This window comes from Nanorana parkeri, unplaced genomic scaffold (assembly GCF_000935625.1).
Source record: "Nanorana parkeri isolate BGI_ZX_2015 unplaced genomic scaffold, ASM93562v1 scaffold74, whole genome shotgun sequence".
Taxonomy (NCBI): domain Eukaryota; kingdom Metazoa; phylum Chordata; class Amphibia; order Anura; family Dicroglossidae; genus Nanorana; species Nanorana parkeri.
In genome coordinates, this window is record NW_017306342.1 from 1,689,711 (window position 1) to 1,711,541 (window position 21,831).

The window sequence follows — 21,831 nt, forward strand, 5'->3', positions numbered from 1 at the left end:
TGTGTGTGCCTGGTGTACCAGGTTGGTTCTTGAAATGGGGTATGCTGTGTGTTTTTTTTAATTTTTTTTAAATGTATTTTTAAAAAAAGTTACATTAGCCCTCCTAAGCAGAAACACAGTTTCAGCACCGTGAACCACTCCTGTGGACAAACTTGCCTGAGGGTTAAAGTGTATGTAATCTCTAAAAATGAAGTTCTCTTGTTTACTCCCCTTTGGTCTGCTAAATATACACTTAAACTTTTTTGTTGTATCTGTTCGATAAGCGCAAAAAATACCTGTTTTTCCCAGAGATCTTGTGAGCAGATATCTTCCTCTGCTCTCTGCCTGTGCACAAGCACAATCATATGCTGAGAGAAATTCATAAGTGAAAATACACTTTGTTGTCATGTAAAAGAGGAAGGTAGAAGCATGTTATTTTTCTGGCACATCAACAAGTTATTTTTCTGTACTTTCAGTGTTTTTCATAAATGGGAAATGTGAATATATTGCAGAGATGTATAAATAATAATTTTTACTTTCCCTTGGCATTAAATGTCTTTGTTTACATTTACTGTACAAGTTGAAATTGGCTATTCACCAGCAGTATTCTACATAAATTGGGTGAATGTCAGTAAAGGATTCATTGATGAATTACCCAGTGAATCATTCATACGTAGACCCCACAGTGCATTTGTTTTGGCCCCTTGTTCTCTGTGCCAAAATGCTCATTATACAGTAACGGTGCTGCCGCCTGCAGTTGTCGGTACACTATCTTCCCCATAACATAAGTGCACTCTGTTGCAGGATTGTTGCTACTACCTTTGATATAAAACTCAGGCCTTGTTACCCTAGCTGCTGCTTTGTGACACTAAGCTCATGAGTTTAATCTTAAAAATGCATGCAAGTACCTTGACTATTAACAAAAATGTATCCTTTTTGTGTATCACTCGGCTGCAGATCCTCAAATCATCTCTGAATTGGTGCTGACACTGTCCTTCTTTCTGGAGTGTGGCTACTTTTGTTCCCCATGGTCTGTGTGTGTGTTAAGTAGACACTACTCCAAGCTCGCTCCCATGATGGGTTACAATCTCATGTTTGGTTATCAAATTTGTATTGAGATTGTAGCTCTTCTGCAGTCTTTCCTGATCTAGTATGTCACCTTGGCATGAATAACTAACTGATGGCATGTCCTCAGATGTTGGGTCCAGTACAGTAACCCGCAGTAAATTGCATTCGGATTAGTGTTAAATAATTTTTAATGTTGTCTATGAGTTGCCACCACTCCCAAGCTCGCTCTTGTGATGGACTTCAATCTCCTGTTTTAGTTTACAAATTTGTATTGAGATTGTAGTCCATCACAGGAGTGAGCCTGGATTGATGGCTACTTAACAACACATACAGGGACCGTGGGGAATAAAAATAGCCACCCTCCAGAAGGAAGGACAGTATCGGCACCATTTCAGGGACGATTTCAGGATCTACAAATAAGCTCTTTTTTTGTTCATAGAGAAGGTACTTGAATACATTTTTAGGATCTAAGTCCTGAGTTTACTGTCACATTAGTCAACGTTGCTGTTTTTTTGATTGATTGTTGCTCCCCACCTCTACTCCATTTCAACATCCAACTTCAGATCTTATTCCGTTGCTTACACCATAGCATCCTGATCTTTATTAAATTTAAAATGAGTTATTAGCAGTGGAGTTGTGTATTATTCATTCACGCCAGAACACCAGTTGATTTTCTTATTTGATTATAGTTATTCAAGTAAATATTGAATTGGATATGTTCTCTGCCTGCTTTTATACTTGGCAGTCTATTCTAGTATTCGTGAATTGTGGATTATTTGCCATTGTAAAGTGAGCTGTAGATTTACTGCAGTGCAAATCAATACAGACACTTGTTGAAGCCAATACTGTGATCTATTTCAAGGCTGTTGCTTCGCTCTGAGTGCTCAATAATGTAAACCTTGGTGATGGAACAGCTGCTGCCTCTCTCCTTTAAGTGTTTATAGCTTTCTAAAAAAAAATAAACAAGCGTCTTATAATGGGTTTCATAGTAGAAACCAGTTACTGAATCATTTTTTGCTTTATGCTTAAAAACCAACCAAATACTTACAGGGTTATTCAGAACAGGGTGAAGAGTTTGGAAAAGGCAGGAGAAGTGAACAATCTAGGACAACATAGATGAACTGGAAAGTGACCTGAATTGGGGGAATTTTTCCAGTTCAGCTATGTTGTCCTAGATTGTTCACTTCTCCTGTCTTCTCCAAACTCTTCATCTTTTTGTGAATAACCCTGTAAATGAATTTTAGAAAACAATGTTTTAAAAACTGTTCAGTGATGCAAAATAAAACAATTATTTATAATATATATGCCCTTACGCTAAATTTAAAGGGAAGTTATAATGGTTCAGGGTCAATTTTGTTTTACTTTTAAAGCATACATGGTTTTTAAGCTAATATGTTATAGTATAGTTTTTGTCTATGTTGTATATACTATGTATCAAAATTAGGGCTGGTAAAATTTTCGTGTTCGATGAATCGAATTTTTTTTAAATCGATTACATTTCGATTTAATTATAACTCACATACAGATCTATCTACATTGGCCTATACACATACAGCACAGCAATGAAGTAATACAATGAACTAGGATCACACTAATCCAGCACGTTATTAATCTCACGTGCCCCACTCCTCAATATGGCCGCCACTTGAGTGGGGCAACTCAGAATAATAACGTGCTGGATTAGTGAGGGAGGAGTCCGGTGACGTCAACTTCACCGGATCGCCAACGGGACTTCCGGAAGTCGGCGGTGAGGTGAGTGTTTTCATTAGCGATCAAAATAATTTTAATCGATCAAAACGTTTAACGATTAATCAAGAAATTAATCTTTAATTTCCACAGCCCTAATCAAAATGTTTATTTGTAAAGTGAGGACTTTATATAAAGAGTGCAGCTACATCACAGAGCATTGTTAAAGAGTACAGCAGAAATTTTGCTTTAAAGTGAACCTGTCACTAGAAAAAAAATTTTGTTTTTGTTTTTAAACCTTTTTATAGTATAGATCTATTTCCCAAGCATGCTTAAATTCACATGCTGTTAAATGACTTGCTACCTCTGCTGAAGCTCTGCTGCAAGCATGGACTACTCTTTTGGTAAAATAATACTTTCTAAGGTCAGATTTGAACTCTCCTCCATGTAATTTGAGGTCATGTCCTCATATTTTAGATATAAGACCAAGTGCTCCATTGAGTCTGCCCCTGTTTTTTTTTTTTTTTTTTTTTTTTTTTTTTTTACGACAGGGAAGGGGGGAAGAATTACTTCTCTGAGCTTTAGCTATTAGGCTCTACACAATACTTTTTTTTTCAACAGAGCAACTAAGAGTAGACAAACATTGGAAAAGCAGCTTTGAACTCCACCTGTTGGCTGGAAGTGTAAATGTGAAATATTCATATGCAATGTTTCCTGTTTTACAGTCTAAACAGCCAGCAATCTTTTCCATACCTAATATGACCTACAATTCTTTGTTTTTCTCCAAGGCTGTGTCGCCCATATTAGCTTTTCTCAGTGAAGGGTCTGAGCTTGCATATTTAAACAAACATTTCCAATCCTACCAAATGGCATATTTTACATATTTATTCGCCAAAGCTCATTTGCGGTGCACAAACAAAAAATCCAATATTTATGTTTGTTTTCCTCTCAGCACTTCCAACGTGAAGAAGTGGGAAACCGAGCTGGAGACACTGAGAGAGAGTAATGCGCGGCTGTCCTTGGCTCTTCAGGAGTCCATTGCTAGTGTAGAACATTGGAAGAAACAATTTTTATCGTGTAAAGATGAGAATGACCAACTCAGGAACAAGGTAAGGGTGAAGGGAGTGGTTGACAATGGTTCTGTCTTTGCAGGAATTGTAAATTACAATGTAGAAATGTTGGTGGCTTTTAAAGCTTGAAGGGGCTTCTACATGCATCAAGAAAATGTTAGTCTTTTTTTTTGCATCAATTTGTATCAATAACATTTTTGTTTAAACACTATTGAGCATTTGCTCAAGCAAAGCTTCTTAGGGTTCTATGCATTGTAATATGTGTTTGCTTTCACTGTGCATGTATAGGTATTCTTATTTTCATTATACATGTTTTTCTTTCGGAATGTACAGTTGGGCAAAAAAATATTAAAATATTTAGTCAGCCACCAATTGTGCAAGTTCTCCCACTTAAAAAGATGAGAGAGACCTGTAATTGGCATCATAGGTAGACCTCAACTATGAGAGACAAAATGAGAAAACAAATCCAGACAAATCACATTGGCTGATTTGGAACAAATTTATTTGCAAATTATGGTGGAAAATAAGTATTTGGTCACCTACAAACAAGCAAGAGTTCTGGCTCTCACAGACCTGTACCTTCTTCTTTAAGAGGCTCCTCTGTCCTGCACTCATTACCTGTATCAATGGCACCTGTTTGAACTTGTTATCAGTATAAAAGACACCTGTCCACAACCTCAAACAGTCGCACTCCAAACTCCACTATGGTGAAGACCAAAGAGCTGTCGAAGGACACCAGAAACAAAATTGTAGACCTGCACCAGGCTGGGAAGACTGGACCTGCAATAGGCAAGCAGCTTGGTGTGAACAAATCAACTGTGGGAGCAATAATTAGAAAATGGAAGACATACAAGACCACTGATAATCTCCCTCGATCTGGGGCTCCACGCAAGAAGTGGCTGACTAAATACTTTTTTTGCCCCACTGTATCTGTCATAGATAAGAATATTACATAAACCGTCTTTGTCTGAAGCAATGTTTCTTTTCATTAGGTCTTAGGCTGAAGTTTGCTCCATACAGAGCTGCCGTTCTTTGATAATCTATGCATAAAACATTCATTTCAATTTGTCAGTGGAAAACGGTTATTTAAATTTAGTTTTGTCCTAAAGTGTGTCACCTGACTCCCCTGAAGCCTTTTAGTAACGGCTAGCCTGTCTTAAACTTCCCTCCCGCTTGCTCTAATATGCTGAAACTTTTCGGCATGCCTACTAAATAAATTGAAAGTGATTTTTAAAATTTTGTTTTCCTTTTTAAATAAATATTTCATACAACAGCTTGCCTCTGTAATCCACTGTTCAATTTGTTCCCCGTTTTAAAAAATACAGTACATGCTATTTTTATTTCTAAACTAAGGAACATATTTGTTGGATTGGATGAAGGAACTGACTGATTTTGTCAAATGAATTTATTGAAGGCACAGATTGTCCTTTTATATGATGGCAGGAAGACGCAACTGTTAAGACATCGCTTGTCCTACCCCATGACCTGTTTCTCTAGAAATATTTATGGATATAATATCTATTACATTTAATAAATATTGTACCTTTCTATAGTACCATCAAAATGAAAAACAGGTTGGGATTGCTTGTAATTAAACATTTTAACTTGATTTCAAAGCAGCAAATAGACCTGTCCTGAGAGGAACATGGAGGCTGCCATTACTGTTCCCTCCCTTTTAAAAATGTTAATTGACTGTCATACTGACTCCTGAATCCATATTTTGAATGAATACACTTCTTTTCCCTCATCTGTATACTAGTTTCAAATTGGTGACTCAGGTTTCAGTTACTAAATGTTACCAATTGACATTTCTGTCTAATTTCCTTGCTATTTAATAGCAACTTGCTATCTGATGACTAACATCTCTATTAACCAGGTATCCATACCCACCTTACAACATTGGATGGGTTACACATAGGGATGCACCGAAATTTCAGCTCCCGAAACATTTAGTCTAAAAACGGTACTTTAGGCAAAACGCTGAAGCAACCATTCGGTGGTGCTGTGCATTTCTAGCTTCTCTCCTCCCTGCTGGGCGCTGCTCTGTGTCCCCTATGATCCCTGCTGCTCCTCCCCGCCTGTGTCGGCAGAGGCCGTGGGGATCAGAGGGGACACAGAGCAGCACCCAAGAGGAGAGTAACTTTCAGGAGGCCAAGCAGGGCGGGGAGGAGAGCGCTGTCAGGGTTATCGCAGGAGGCGGAGCGGTGTGGGAGGAAAGCTTGTGACAAGCAGATCAGGATGGAGAGCGGTGCGGGAAGGTGGCAGTTGCCAGCTGTTACAGGAGGCCAAGCTGGTGGTGCGGGGAGGTGGGCGATGTCATCGGCGTTGCCGGAGGCCAAGCTCTACTCCTGCACCGCCCGCCCAGCCTCCTGTGACAGGCGAGGCAGGATGGAGACCAGTATACAAACCATCAGCGATCAGCTGATCGCTTAGTGTTTGTAAAGAACTGAGTATGCTTACTATGTCACCAGTTATGAATAAATAGGAAGTGCTCTATATCACTTCTTGCTCATTGATGGTTGTGGACATAGTAAACATACTATCTCCACAGTTTATGAATGGACAGAAGCACTCAGTATAGAGGCTTCCTGTTCATTCATAAAAGGGGCTGCAGAAAAAAAAGATTTTAGGACTCTGTGTCCTCACTCTTTTTCTATTTCAAAAGGCTAATGTCAGGGGTCTATTTAGACCCCTAATATTTCCCCAAAGCCCATGACAGTAAATAAAAAAAATAAAATATAAATATTTTCGGTTTTGGCCTGACAAATGTTTTGGTCTGAAAATTCAATTTTGGTACACCTCTAGTTACACAAAATAGTTATACAGCAGAAATCTTAAATTGCACTCATTATCTTATCCTTCTAACAGTGAGACAAGTCGGTGTCCATGAATGAATAATATAGCACTTATAGTAAGCATTTGTGCAGCAGCTCTTTTGCCTAGGCCTATTTTGTCACCCATTCTGCATCTCTATATGGCTGTCAATCGGCCGCCATAGTGGAGGCACAAGCCATCTTTAAGCAGCTCTGTCTGATCCTAGACCTGGCCTCCTGTTTTCACCATCAGTGTAAATCCAATGATCAAATGAGTGGCGGAGTTTTTCTGATGATGTCAAAGTCAAAGCAGGCACTGTCACATATGTGCTGCAAAGCACTGCTGCTTCTGGTTGGGAATTATATGCTAAAGGAACCCCGATTGATTTGTCACATTAAACTGTGCTAACGGATCTTTGTTAGCCAAAATTTAGATTTTGATATAGGTCTGCTTTAAATAGGAAGAAACAAGGTCTATATGGCCCAAATCAGCCACAAGCTTACTTTCTTTTTTCTAAGCTGCACTAAACGAAATGCAGCTGAAATCTAGTTGCTGCAGACCACACAAAGACACGCAAATATAGATTCCATGCAGTGTGTGTTACATCATTAATATACTGAGCTCCTATTTCAGAAAGAAGCCCACAGTACAATTTTTTTTAATGTTCTAGTTCATCAGTGTAAGGTACTCCCCAAAATTATATGACTCATTATTTCCTCCATTTCAGAACTGACCCACTTCATCTTACTGTAGCTTCCTACACAGAGCAAGAGAAATTCTGATGAATAAGTTAATACCTCTTCACTATAGACACTTGACATTAATGCATCCGTAAATGTATCAATATTACTCATCCACCCCGCACCTGTCTGATTTTACTGCAGTGTTTTCATCGGCATTATCAAGGCATTCTATGTTTACGCTACAAGTCCCAGACACTTGACATATAAATATTAAATAACTTATGAACTTTTTATATGGAAAGTGATTTGTTTTTGTTAATATGTTCCTGTTTGTAATGTTTAATCACACCTCTACAGAATGCAAACATATTATTATGTCCATAGTAATCACTATTATGCAATATTGGATCTACCACCTTTAACAACCAACCCTATTCCTTTCTGCATTTAAAGTGAGACTAAACTCTGGAGTTAAAGCCTTAAAAATGCACTCGGGTACCCTAACTATTAATACAACTTATTTGTGTATCACTCGGCTGTAGATTCTCAAATCATCTCTGAATTCATGCTGACACTGTCCTTCCTTCTGGAGGGGGACTAATTTTGTTCCCCATGGTCCTTGTGTGTTGTAAAGTAGCCACCCCTCCAAGCTCGCTCTGTGATGGTCTACAATCTCATGATTAGTTTAGTAATTTGTATTGAGATTGCAGTCCATCACGGGAGTGAGTTTGGAGCGGTGACTACTTTACAACACACACATGGACCATGGGGAACAAAAGTAGCCACCCTCCAGAAGGGACAGTGTCCGCACCAATTCAGAGATGATTTGAGGATCTACAGCCGAGTGATAACTATTAACAATAATGTATCTTAATTGTGTAAGGTACTTTAATGCATTTTTAAGATTTAACTCCTGAGTTTAGTGTCGCTTTACAAGCTGAATTGATTAGTTGCTAAGCACAACTGCACCACACTAGCTCCAGCTTTCTTGAGCTGTTAAGTTTTTCTGTCGTTACGGTTGATTTAACACCATTGGTAAATCTAATGAAAGTTCCAGAATTGACCATTTGCAACCAAAATTCTAACTGTATATACCCAACTTTACTTTTCATCTCTGAGTAAACACATTACAATTTCTAAAGGGCTTGTGCTGTAATTGGTTTCACCAGTTGTTCAGCAGAGTAGGACAACAGATGCTTACTGGGATGTTGTTCTTGGACATCACTATGCAGGACCTCTTTCGCATATTAACTCCAACACAACTCTCCCTTTGCTTTGTTCATTATCCACACACATTAGGGCACAAATACTTTTACATATAGTGTCATTGGCTCTTAATCCTTCTCTTTTATCTCTCTGCCCCAGCAGTTTTCACAGTGGTTCTTTTTGGTCTAGCATAGCGGGTTTTACTTCAAATGGCAGTAACCGAACATGGACATAAATGCTGCCAAACCATTTACTAAATACTGCACCTGGGCCTTTTAACATAGTCTTGTGGTTATATGTGTCACCTTCACCATTAGGTGCTGCTGTTTCATAGAGAAGCAGAGTGGGGGACAGTTATCAAGCAAATTAGCAGCACAATTGTTCCCAAATCAGGCTGCCTTCCCTTCAGTTTACAGATTTTGGAGTCTAAATTCCTGGGCAACCAAGTTCCATAGTTTGCAAAGTTCTGAGAGATTTATTACTAAAGATGTGACCGATTTTTCATGCTAAATAGACACATTTTCACAAGTGGTTGGAGTCGGGCCTCATTCTTTAGTGTGCCTGTAGAGCAGCTGATAGAGGAATTTATGACTCAAGCTGTTACCCTGTAATAAATCTGCCTCCTCTGTCTCACTGCCCCTGTTTTGTATTTCCTTGCTGTCCTACCCAACTCATAAATGTCCATACTGGCACACACACCTGCTTATCCTACAGGGTTGTAGTCAAGGTTCCTGGTTTTGCCAAGATCAAACACTAATAAACAATGGCAGAAATTGTTCCTTACTCAGGATTAACCCAACCATAGCTGATTCTTCAACCAACCCTAAACGACCTACTGGTGGGAGGTTTCCTATTGCCATTCCCATATATTGCACACATACTTTTCTGAATGTTTTCTTCTCCAGACTTGCTAGACTGGATACCACCACTAGCACTTTTTCCATAAATCTAATATTAGAGGAGCAAACCCAGAAAAATCATGCCGAGTAGGGTTTTCTAGAGACAAAGGTGATTGCAGGTATGGTGTTGTATCTACCGAGGCCGGAGCGCCAGCTTCACAGTAAAGAGACACTTCCTATGCTTTCATCTTGTGCAACTGCCTGTCTTTCATACTAAAACACAATGAGGGGGAATTTATCAAAACTGGAGCAGACAAAATCTGGAGCAGATTTGCACTGCAACCAATTGGCTTCTGTCTCATTTTCAAATCTTACCAGAGCAAACTGAAGAGAGATGCTAATTGGCTGCCATGGGCAACTGCTCCAAATTCTGTCTTCTCCAGTTTTGATACCCCCCCCCATGTGAGCCTGCATTTCTATATTCTAAATTGCCCTAAATAGAGCAGTCTGTTTGGTAGTCCATTTGGATGATTGCCCAGTATACCGTCATGTGATGAGAAGCTGTAGGCCAACCCAGATGCACAATAATAAGGCATCTGATGATCTAGTACTCAGTCTGCCACTTGACAGGGCTTAGTCAGGTAAGTCGGGTACCTTCATAACCAAGTGAAACTAGTTCCCGCCCTCTTCTGTTTGCGTCTCTGCAAAGAGTTTTGTGCTGCTTTACCCAGAATTAGCGTGGGTCTTTGGTAACAAACATTATTTAAAAAATGACGGTTGCTACCAAAAAAAATGCTGCTTTCCTTAATGCTGTAAAATTAAAAAGGAGGAATGTTAGGCAATTTGAATAGCATATATAAAAAGTGCTTTAAATAGCCATGTGGAAGGTCGTCTGAGACCAAAACGTTGCCCTGTACTGGATAAAAAAATTAACTTGAACTAACTTCTGGAGTTAATATATTAGTTATTTTATTAAAGGTATTTACACAGCATGTACATACTATCATACTTCCATACTTTACATCCGTCCCTGCCCTTAAGGAGCTTACAATCCAGGGTCCCTATCTCATGTGCACATACAGGTGAAACTCGAATAATTAGAATATCGTGCAAAGTTCATTTATTTCACTAATGCAACTTAAAAGGTGAAACTAATATATGAGATAGACTCATTACATGCAAAGCAAGATAATTCAAGCCGTGATTTGTCATAATTGTGATGATTATGGCTTACAGCTCATGAAAACCCCAAGAACCCCAAATCCACAACCTCAGAAAATGAGAATATTACATGCAATCAATAAAACAAGGATTGTACATAGAACAATATCAGACCTCTAAAAAGTATCAGCATGCATATGTACTCAGTACTTGGTTTGGGCCCCTTTTGCAGCACTTACTGCAATTACTTTTGCACGATATTCTAATTATTCAAGTTTCACCTGTATACTAGGGCCAATTTATATGTGATAAGAGCAGGAACTGTCAGTTGTACAGTATAGCTCTTTAGGACTTTTTTTAAAATACATGGTTTTTACATGAAGTTTGGTTTTATGTGTATTTTAGGGAGTGTGCTTTGTGTATTAAATTGCACATACTGTACATTTTTTTTTTCTGTTTTTACATGTGTTTTTTTCCATCAATTTGGCAAACACATTTTGTGTAGATAAAAATGCAGAGTTGAGTTTGGTTGTTTTTTATTTCTCTATAAAGACTTTTCGTAACATCCTGTGCCAGAACACCCCTCTTAGTAGTTTTAACCCAAGTAAGTGTTTTGTTTCCCCTCATCTCATTTCTCAGTTTTAACATAAACTTCCTCTAGTGGCGACAGTTACCAGGGTATAAAGAGGTTAAGTCTCCCTAGCAGATCCACATCTCTGACAGAGGTCCAACCCCTTGCACACACTCTATCCAAAAACTTTAACTGGGCCAGAACAGCAATAATGTGAATGAGTCCTAATTGTGAGCACTGATGTCATATATGTAACCTTGTATCTTTCTACTGTGCTTTGTCTACTAGATTGGAGACCTTGAAGCTCAATGTGATGAAATAGACAAGGAACGAGAAAGGAATGAAGAGCTAAGCAAAAGATTGCAAGAGCTGGAAGCTGAGATTCAGGACAAAGAAGCTGTAAGTTGTGCAGTTTTAAAATAGTATTGAAAGCTCATAAATGTGACCCTAACAGATTGTTTCCACAAATAACTTGATTTATGCCCACCAGCATTTTTGTTCCAAAACGTAGACTATATTTAGAAACAATACAAGGATGTTATACTAACCATAAATATTACCGCATGGAGAACAAATTAAGTTGATGCTTTTCATAATTGATATCATTCTTGATGATACCTAGAGAATGAACCTTTCTGTCATAAGGTGACCATACATGGCTTTATTACCTAGGTCTAGGTCATCTTGAGCTGTTAATTGACCCATGTGTGATGAAGAATATGCAGTTTGCTCAGATATCAGACATTGGAAGGAATGTCCACTTGTTAGGATTACCGAATCTGTCTGTGGAAGCAGTCGTTGATCTAGCCTTTGCTTTACACTATAGTTTTTTTCTGGGGTGCTGAATGTCCTGGTTTCCGTTTAGTCATGATTGTTAAATGGCTATATCTCTAAAAGACAAGACTGCTAGTGTTTGGCCTTAAAGTGTATCAAAACCCAAAATGTAATATACTGCACCTTACCAATTCTTAGATGAGGTGGCTACATTTGTTTTGTGTGTTTTTTTTGTTTTTAGTTTTTTTTCCTTTTAATTTCACCTTGTAATCGTGCTTTAACCACTTGAAGACCAGGGTGTTGAACCCCCTTCCTGACCAGGCCATTTTTCAGTATTCAGTGCTGCGGTTCTTTGACTGACGTTTATTCCGTCATAAAACGCTGTACTGAAATGAATTTTATACCATTTTTGGGGGGGACATATAGAACTTTATTTTGGTGGTATTTAATCACCACCGAAGTGGGAGGGAAAATGGTAGAAAGACTGGAGGAGCTTTTAAACTAGAAAGTGGGGGGGAGGGTATAAAAATAAAATTACTTAAACTAAACGTTGATAATTTAATCGTAGATAAAAATAACACAGAAAGTAGTAAAAAAGGAGTTAATAATAGTGGGCTCACTCCAGTCAATATAGGAAATCCGTTGGCACATGTAAGTATAACTAACAACGGACGACCGAAATCAAGGCAGAATAATAACAAAAAAAGAGACGATTTCTTAAGGGACCGTAATATACAGGGGTACGGGTACTCCTAGAATGAGATCCTAATAGGTTGGACTTGATGGACTAATGTCTTTATTCAACCTCAAATACTATGTAACTATGTAACTATGTAACTATATAACAAAAAAGTACCCTAAATTTTGAGGGAAAAAACCTGTTTCCCTACGAAATGTTATGAAACATTTATTATCACCCAAATTTTTTGGTAGAATATAAAATACGGGGTCATGTCGGGTAAATAGACCCCAAACAGCGGGTCTTTTTTATATTTTTTATTTGTGAATATTTTTTTAAGCTTCATTTTTTTTTTTTACACTTAACTTTATTGCTATCACATAGGGGACTAAGAAATCCCCTATTTGATAGCCAATTCACATAACTGGTCCTCTTTATGGATACATGAAGGGTCTCCAAGACCCCTAATGTCACCTAGGGACCCCCACAGAAGCTGATGAAGCAGAGATCTGCTTCACCGGCATCTGTTGCTGGAGAGTGACACTGCATGCGTAAGTGATGTAATATAACATACATCACTAACTGCATTCGGGGAACGGAGAGGTGATCAAAGGGGGATCGTGTACCGAGCTCCCTTTGATCTCCAGTGACAGCATTGAAATGGCCTCTCAGCAGGATGGCACCTCACTCACAGCCCCAGAGGATCCTCTTCCAGACAGGAACAGCCATTTACTCTGTGCAGCAAATGTCACTTCAGGACTGCACGTGGTACAAGTGAGCACAGTCTCTCCACAAGCTGGCTGCACAACACAAGCAACAGCAGTCTGGCCTCCCTGTCTCCTCACACTAGACTCCCCCAGCAACCTTTAGCCCCCAGAGTTTACTTCCCTTCCCCCATGTAGCACTCTGGGAATTGTAGTTTTAAGTATCCATTTTCATTTTTAATTCCTCAGTGGCTGTGTCCACAATCCCCACAGAGCTGTGCTCTCTGGCTCCACCTGCAATATCTTTTCTCTTAAAGGAGCTGATCCCATAACAGGGCTACACATGTCTGAGGTCCAACCTGGCAGGCAACCATGACTTCCTCCATAAATACAGTGGAGGAGTGGCTGTAGCCACCTAATCACAGGAAGTGGTATTGGCAGGATTACCAGGTGAAATAATGGGGGGTCCAGGACTGGTAGGATCTGGTAAGATGCAATATATTGCATTTTTGTTTTTGGGTTTAGATGTGCTTGCTAGCAGTAGATATATGCAAAAACACTGGAGGGTTTAATAACACTTTAATTCTAACACTTAACCCTATAAACACAAGGATTTTATACCAACAGTAAATATAGCCGCATTGGCTCTAGAGAACGAATACAAGTTGGTGCTTTTCATAATTTAATCTTATTCTTGATGATACCTAGGGAGTCAACCTTTGTCATAACGAGGTGCATGGATTAATTACCTGGGACAAGGTCATGTGAACCCGTTAATTGACCAATATGTGATGAGTAAGCAGTTTGCTCAGATAATCAGACATGGGATGCAAAGTCAACTTGTTATGATTACCACATCTGTCTATGGAAGCAGTTGTTGATTTAGGCTTTGCTTCATACTAGAGTATTTCTGGGATGCTGAATGGCCTGGTTTCCCTACCTCTTAACCTCGTCATTACCTTAATCCTTAACACTTAAGCCTTAACTCCAGTAACACTTAGATTATGTTTTAAGATGAAGGCTAAGCTTTAATTCGATCACTTAACCCTCTAAATCATAATGTTGACTTTTAGCAAGCACTAAACAAACCCCAGAAAACTTAAATAGTTGGGCATCTAAAGCGGCTTTTCCAACACTGAGGTCCCACAGTGCTGAAATTTTCCTTACTATGAAGTGTGAAAGGAAAAATCTTAGCAGACACACAGATGTCTAACATATTAGATTCTAAGGCCTGGTTCACACCTGGGCGTTTTACAGCGCGTTCCTACGCGCTGTAAAACGCTCAACATGTGAAGACCAATAATTGCCTATGGGCATGGTACCCACCTGGGCGCTTTACAGCGCGTAGGAACGCTCTGAAAAACGCCCTACGCCCAAAGAAGTACAGGAGCTTCTTTGGGGCGCGTTTCCATTGGTATTCCCGAGTGTGGATCGGGGTTAACAAAGCGGTAACCCCGAGCCACACTCGGGAATACAGCGTACAGGTCTTACCTTGTCCGCAATCCCCGCTGTGTCCTCCGGCAGCTGGCGACTTCAGGGTTCTGTCCCTTGCGAGCGGCCACGTCGCAGGGGGGCGGAGCCGGCGGGAAGTTTGAAAGTGATTTTTTTTTTTTAAATAAAGAAAAATAGGAAAAAAACAAACAAAAAAATCATACCGCCAGTGAAACGCGCATTTCACTGAACCAAAAATCGTGCGAAAAAAAATGAGCTGAAAAAATACGCCCAGGTGTGAACCCAGCCTATGAGTTCTAGCAATATACTGTACATGTTTTTAAAGTGAACAACTTCAGATCTGCCTTGGCCCTTTGGCATTTCCATTTTGTTCAGTTTTGTGCTGCAAGTAAACTGTAGACACAGCTGTCCATATCTGCAGTTGTCTACAGACTGATTTATATTCCATGTATCTACAAATGTTCCCACAACAACATTTGTACTTTCCCCACAATTATATAAAATGAACAGTAAAAAGTTGTATGTAGTGTTTATACATTAGTACATATTTATCAGAACTTAGGCTCTTTTACACAAAAATATACTTTTGACATATGGTCAGATTTGTCATAATATGTAGAAGAGTTGGAAATCCTGAATTATCTCATTGATTTATTTGTATTGTGCCCCTTGAACTTAAAGTGGACCTTTACCCCCTTTTCACTAAAAATCACATCAGCATGCAGCTCTCACATCTTACATTTTTTTATTTTACTTACAAAATAGCGTTCATCTACTTCAAGGACCACTTCTGGCACAAACGATGCAATGTGCCAAAGCGTTGCATCCTGGGAAGGTTACATCAACAGAGCATTGCTGGGAAATCATCTGTAATCTCATGACATCTCAGGGAAAGGCATGAGATGATGTGCATGGTCACATGTCTTAGTCGCATGTGCCAGAGTTCCAGGAAGTAAAGGGAAGTCGCATGTGCCAGAGTTCCAGGAAGTAAAGGGAGATCTAGTAATTTGCCCTATCAGGAGACTGGGAAAGAAATGAGAAATAAGGAATGCAAAGAATACAAAGGCGGCAATTATCTAGAAGTATGTGTTTGTATATGGTCATTACTAAACATTTCTAAATGTGTGTTTTTGTTGTTATTTTAAAGATATGAGTAAAGTTCCGCTTTAAGTGCTAAATTTCAAATAATGTGACTTCTCTACCCTAATGTTTTTTTTTTTATCCTGCTGATACTGTGTTGCACCCTGTATTCTAGAATGTATGAATTATTAATGTCTCCAACTTGCTGGATATTCCGTAAGATGACAATGTCAGTATCTGTGCTTCCAAAAGTCTCTAATGGGAAGAACAAAATGCCTTAAACAGCATGAAAATAATTGTATGTCTGCAAAGTATGTCCTTTGGATGATTGACAAGGCAACATTCCACCGGTATAATTGGCCCAACGTCCAGAACAATTTTGTAGTTCTTTAGGTCACTGCATATTAAGCATTTTGTTTCATGTTTGCCTCAGAGGATCTTCAGCTACCATTCTATTGTGATTGAGGATGTTAAAAGTTCAGCATGTTTGCCTTCAGTTCTGCTAAGACAGAAACACAACCATTTCGGAAATATTTTAGAATGTTTAGCAGTATATAATAGACTAATTAAAAAAATTGGCACCAAATCAATATAGCAGCTTTGAATGGATGGCGAAAATGTTAGCTTTTTTTTTTTGTCTTCCTCTTATTTTTCTGATGTGAAATGGTGTGTGTGCAGCACGACTGCTATTGGGTTGTTAAAGTCATAAATGACACAAATAAATGCGGATCTGTATTCAATAATATATTATTTAATATACATTAAAGCAGAACTCCAGGGGAAATTATTATTAATCCTTGCAGTGTGTCTACTCTGACACTGCAAGGGTTCCCATCTGATCCCCTGAGCCAGCGTGCGCTTAGACCGGTCTCTGGATCCTCTCTCCCCTTTCGCCGCAGTGGTCTAAGCTCCTGTAAATCATCATGTTCTATACAGTATGTAGGATGTGAGGGTGCCAAGGGACATTCCATTGAAGGCTGGAGGGAGTGCTGTCACACCTGGCCGGCTCCAAGGATCGGGTGAGTATAACTTTATTTTCTTCCCTTGACCAAAATGAGCAGCTAACCTTTGCAGTGTGGGGGTAGCCCCACTGCAAGGGTTAATAATTCTCCCCAGAATTCTGCTTTAAAATTACATTTGACTTGGTATCCGCCTCTTGCAGTCTGTGTACAGCAGAAATCAAGCTGGGAGAGGTAGAAAGCAGTATGGGGAGTCAGCCGGCTGCTCATGCACTAATAAGGAACATCCTGATAGGAGGAGAGAGCAAAGTGACACAGAGGAACTCCTTAGTCTGTTTCTTTTTCCTTTCACTCGTTAGTCATAGGCTTGGGGGAGGGACGAGACCTGTAAGAGTTACTGAACTGCAGCAGAATAAAATCCGGTCCCTTGTTGAGTACCTCCTGTGGATTTAAAAGGTAGCAGAGGAAAAATCATTATATCTGACAGAGAGCAAAGATCCAATTGAGGAAGTCTTCATTGAAGACCCATTTACAGAGCGCACAGATAAGGTAGTCCCAGTATATCATATCAGACACTTTTGCAAGTCTAAGGACAGCAACACGGTTTTGAGGGAGTTTGTGCAACGTGGCTCACCCACTGCAGATCATCTCCTAGGTATAAAGCCGACCTGTTCTCTATGTACTAACTGGCCTAAGAAGGTTTTGGCTTATTTACCAACACCTTAGCTAAAAATTTGATATCCACATTTAGGCCTCCTTCGCACAGCGTTAAGTTTTGGGCCGTTCCCAGGAGGCACAGGTTCTGCGTGCAGCAGCCTGTTCTTCACTATGGGAGGACGCATCCGTACGCACACCCGATCTCCACAGCTGTGTGGGTCTGGGTGTCCGTACTCGGACGCAGACAAGTTGGATCCCGTCTGCGTCCGAGCACTAACACAGGGACCTGCACAGATGTGCTGTTCATGTGTGCGTATGACGGTGTACGGCCACGTCCTCCCATAGGGAAGAACAGGCTGCTGCACGCACTCACTCACACGCAGCATCTGTCCCTCCCAGGAACAGCCTGATATTGGCGGCCCGATTTAACGCTGTGTGAATGAGTCCTAAGTACTGATGTATGTCGGAAAACAGACAGTGCGTGTGAATCCGTGTTGTCACCATATTTTTAATTAACTGGCATGTTCAGGTGCATACATCGATGGAAATGTTTCCTATCCTCCCCCATCCCCCTTCTTTTTCTTTTACCCCTCGTTTGCACCCCCCTCTTTTTTTTCTTGTCTCAGTTTTTTTTATCTGTCTTGCTGTGGTCAAAATAGACACATTTTGGTTTAATCCAGGTAAGAAGTTCAGCAACATTTTATTTAATTTAGCTTTTTTAAAACCAACATTATTATGTCTCTAGAAAATCTCTGAGGCTGAGATTGTTCTCCCTTATACATTTTTGGCGTTTTATCATATATTTGAATTATTAGTATCATGCAGGTACTACATGTGTCTGCTGACCGTTTTCAGGTATATAAAAATACTACAAAAGTCTGAATACTTGATTATGCTATTCAATCGCCATTCATACTGTTTGTTACCGTGTCGGAAGTGTATAGGTAATCAGCCACAGAAAACATTTCATAGGTATGTATATAAGTGTTCTAAGAAACCCATAATCTGTACACACAAAAAGAGAAGCAGAAAAACATCTATTTTTGTATGTAACAAAACAGAAGGAACAATATTCTAAATACAAGATAAAAAAAAAAAAACTTTTGTTACTTGACAGAGGAACACAATGTTCCATGCTAGTAAATAGGTGGAATAGTGTATGTAATAAGTGTCATGCTCATTAAAACAGAACCATTAGTATAAACAAGTGATAAACACAATTAAAAATCAACACTAGTGATGAATATCCAGTAATAATGGTTATTCTGTGGTGATAATAATGTTGATACTGTGAGAAAAAACAGGAAAAAAACATATATGAATCTTCCCCAAAGGCCTGTAGGTGCTCCTACTGCAACACTGTCCATACTGTGTATGAAATCAAGTTCACAACAGTCTCTAATAGGACTCCAAATAATGTGAGACAATCACACATGAAACAAAAACACTTTAGTGCTTGAACCAAGAACACGCGTGTGTAAACTCACACAGAAGAAGAAATAATGTCACCAGCACACCATAGTAGTAAAGCAATAGTCCATTTAATGGCACATTGCCATTCGATGCTTGCAATGTGCCATTTAAATGGACTATTGCTTTACAACTATGGTGTGCTGGTGACATTATTTCTTCTTCTATGGTATACACGGTGCCGTCCGTGGTCACTACGAGCACCCACCCATAAGGGTTCCTTCCGGTAAGGAGTGCAGCAAGACCTCTGGTTCTTTTGTAAACTCACACATACACAAACCACATAGGTTGAACTTGATGGACCTGTGTCATCAACTTTAACAAGTATGTATCTAATGTAAACCCACTTAAAGTGCTCTAAGTGAATCAACCTTCTCGTCTCTCACCTTCAGATGAGACCCTTATTTAAAAAGGTCAAAGATGGCAGTACCTCGTTTCACACCGGTAAGGGTTAACCTCACAGGCACAGAATAGGCTATTCAACCTCGGCAGCTTCAGTGATTATCCACTTCATAATCTTACTCAGATGCGTGGGTGAATAAAGGAAAGACATCATAGCCACAACATTTAGAAATAAAAACAGTGTACCTATTATATGGAAAATGGCCCCTGGATGAGTAATATGCTGCCATTCAAAATATGCTGTTTATAGTATATTAGTGATGTTGTACAGTTTTTTGTTTTAAAATACCGATCCATACATTTGTAATACACCAAACTTGTCCAAAATATATAAAACTCAAGAAACCTTGTATAATTTAGTGAAACAATGCATTGCACATTGCAGTGGAATGAATTCTAATCCTTCCATGTGTTTGTCTTCTATTGCAGTTAGATATTTATTGAGAGGCAATGCTTGGTTTTAACATTGATTATGTTGACACTTGAAGCTGTGGAGTTTCAATATGCACCCAACACATTACACGGATTTGGCAGTGCTGAATGGAGAAATATGAAAGCCTGCAGATTGCTGGAGAATGCTGCTTTCCAGCCTCCTGCTGACAGTGTAAATATAGCTTTATATCATTAAAGGAAAACTATAATCCTATTTGAATGTACTGCCTTATTGAAAGCAAGACATTCCATGTTGACAGCACAGTTGACTTTTGTAAATGCAGACTATGCTTCTTTTTTTAAGTGTTAATATATATATATATACTAGTTCTCATGAGATTTTGTAAAAAAAAACAAATTGTGAAAAAAAAAAATTTCCGCCCCATACATGGAAAAAGAATCATAAAAAGCTAAATGGATACATAAAAATGTGAGCAGAATTTCGGATCAATGAGAGCTCTTGTTACCAAAATGCCCAGACCCTTGATATGGAAGCGATTTCTCTCTGAGCCACCCTATTTATTTTTAACTGATGGATTTATCTGTTTCTGGATTAGTTTAATATCACAGATGAAAAGGAGGACTCCATAAGGTATCCATAGGAAGTCGATCAGTACATGCATCCACCCGCTCCCCTCTCTATTTATATGACATGACCATTTGGATGTATGACCATTTGGACAAAATGTATACAGGATGTTTTAACAATTTGGATGTATGACACACCTAAAAAAAAACAAACAGTGACAGCTTTTAATTGGCTGCGGTGACTGGTGGAGAATTTTAGACTGACAAAAGTCGATTGGAAAAATTGATGTTAGTGGAATGGAGGGGGCCACACAGTGGTCAGAATTTGACCAGTGTATGGCTGACTTTTATACACAGATATAAAAAAAATCTTGAAATGCTTAACTGCTTTTTATTTGCTCACACCAGTGTGATGGGGTCACATTGGAATATAGCGATAAACATTTAGTCTTTAGGCAATATATGCCATTTAATCCACTGAAAATGACACCGTTCCTTCCCGGTGCTTCAAACTGCCCAGTGCAGAGGGAGATCAGATGCTTGCCAGAGGAGCTCATCCACACTGTGAAAGTATTAAATCCCAAATAGCTGCACACAGGTGCCAGCATTCCAATAAAAATAAACATTATCTCCAGCACATGCTGCTCAGTCCCTCCTTTTGGTCTGCTCCATAAATGGACTTAATCGTAGGTGGGGCAGTTCAGCTGTTTGGGATCAAAGGATATTTAATATTTGCGGCTTAAAGGTCGTTTCAGAGACACATCACTGTAAAGGGTATTTACAATAGATTACACTGCCATGGTATAGATACTGTACGGTGTTCTGTCCCTCACTGAACATCAGGGAAAGGAATGCTAAAAGCTCCTGTATGGCAGTCTAAAGAAGTCCCAAATCAACTTACTATGTAATGCACAAGCCTCATACGGTAAGCAAAAACTTTCCTTGACCGAGCTAATTCGTCCTTTTATTTGTGTGTTACACTCTCCCCTCCCAGTCACTGCAGCTCACAGGGGGAGGGTCTTCACAACAGAGGCAGTGCTGGCAATCCAGAAAGCAGTGGACAAAACTAGGTTTGATCAGGTGATAAAGCTACAGGCTTGTGACTCAGCAGTGACAATGGTGATAGCCACATCCCCTGCAACATTGTCATCCCAGCTTAGTGCAAACACGGCCTACATCAGTGTCAACGTTGCTCTGAATTCAGGAGCAGTGCAGCATCACTGCCACGCTATCACAGGAAGTTGCAGTAGCTGGACTTCACTGGCAGGATCAATGGGTATGTGTGGGATTTTGCAGGAGGACCAAGCGAAAACACTAGTACAGATACCCTGGGGTTAAGTCCTGCAGCACATATATTTTTTATGAGAGGCAAGAAGTTCTACTTAAATATTTACTTGTGTTTGATACCCCCCACTTGGGGAGAGTACAGAAAATTGGCTTATGTTTTAGTGCCTTACACTCAATATTAATGTACACATGCGGTAAGGGAGGGATGACTAAGATAGCAAAATAACTAAGTAGTTGCGATAACCCTATGTATGGAGGAATCGGTCATACTTTTTTTTTTTTTTTTTTTTTTTTTTTTTCTTCTTGCGGAACTGAAGGAAAAAAATTTAA

The 21,831-nt window shown here is 39.4% G+C and overlaps 1 protein-coding gene across 1 annotated transcript in view; it reads left to right on the forward strand.

The window, feature by feature from the left end:
- HOMER2 (homer scaffolding protein 2) overlaps positions 1-21,831 on the forward strand; it is a 129,725-nt gene that overhangs the window by 87,998 nt on the left and 19,896 nt on the right. Inside the window, exons 6-7 of the mRNA XM_018576682.1 lie at positions 3,686-3,842; positions 11,366-11,476. Coding sequence (XP_018432184.1) covers positions 3,686-3,842; positions 11,366-11,476 — 268 coding nt within the window. The remainder of the gene's footprint in view (positions 1-3,685; positions 3,843-11,365; positions 11,477-21,831) is intronic.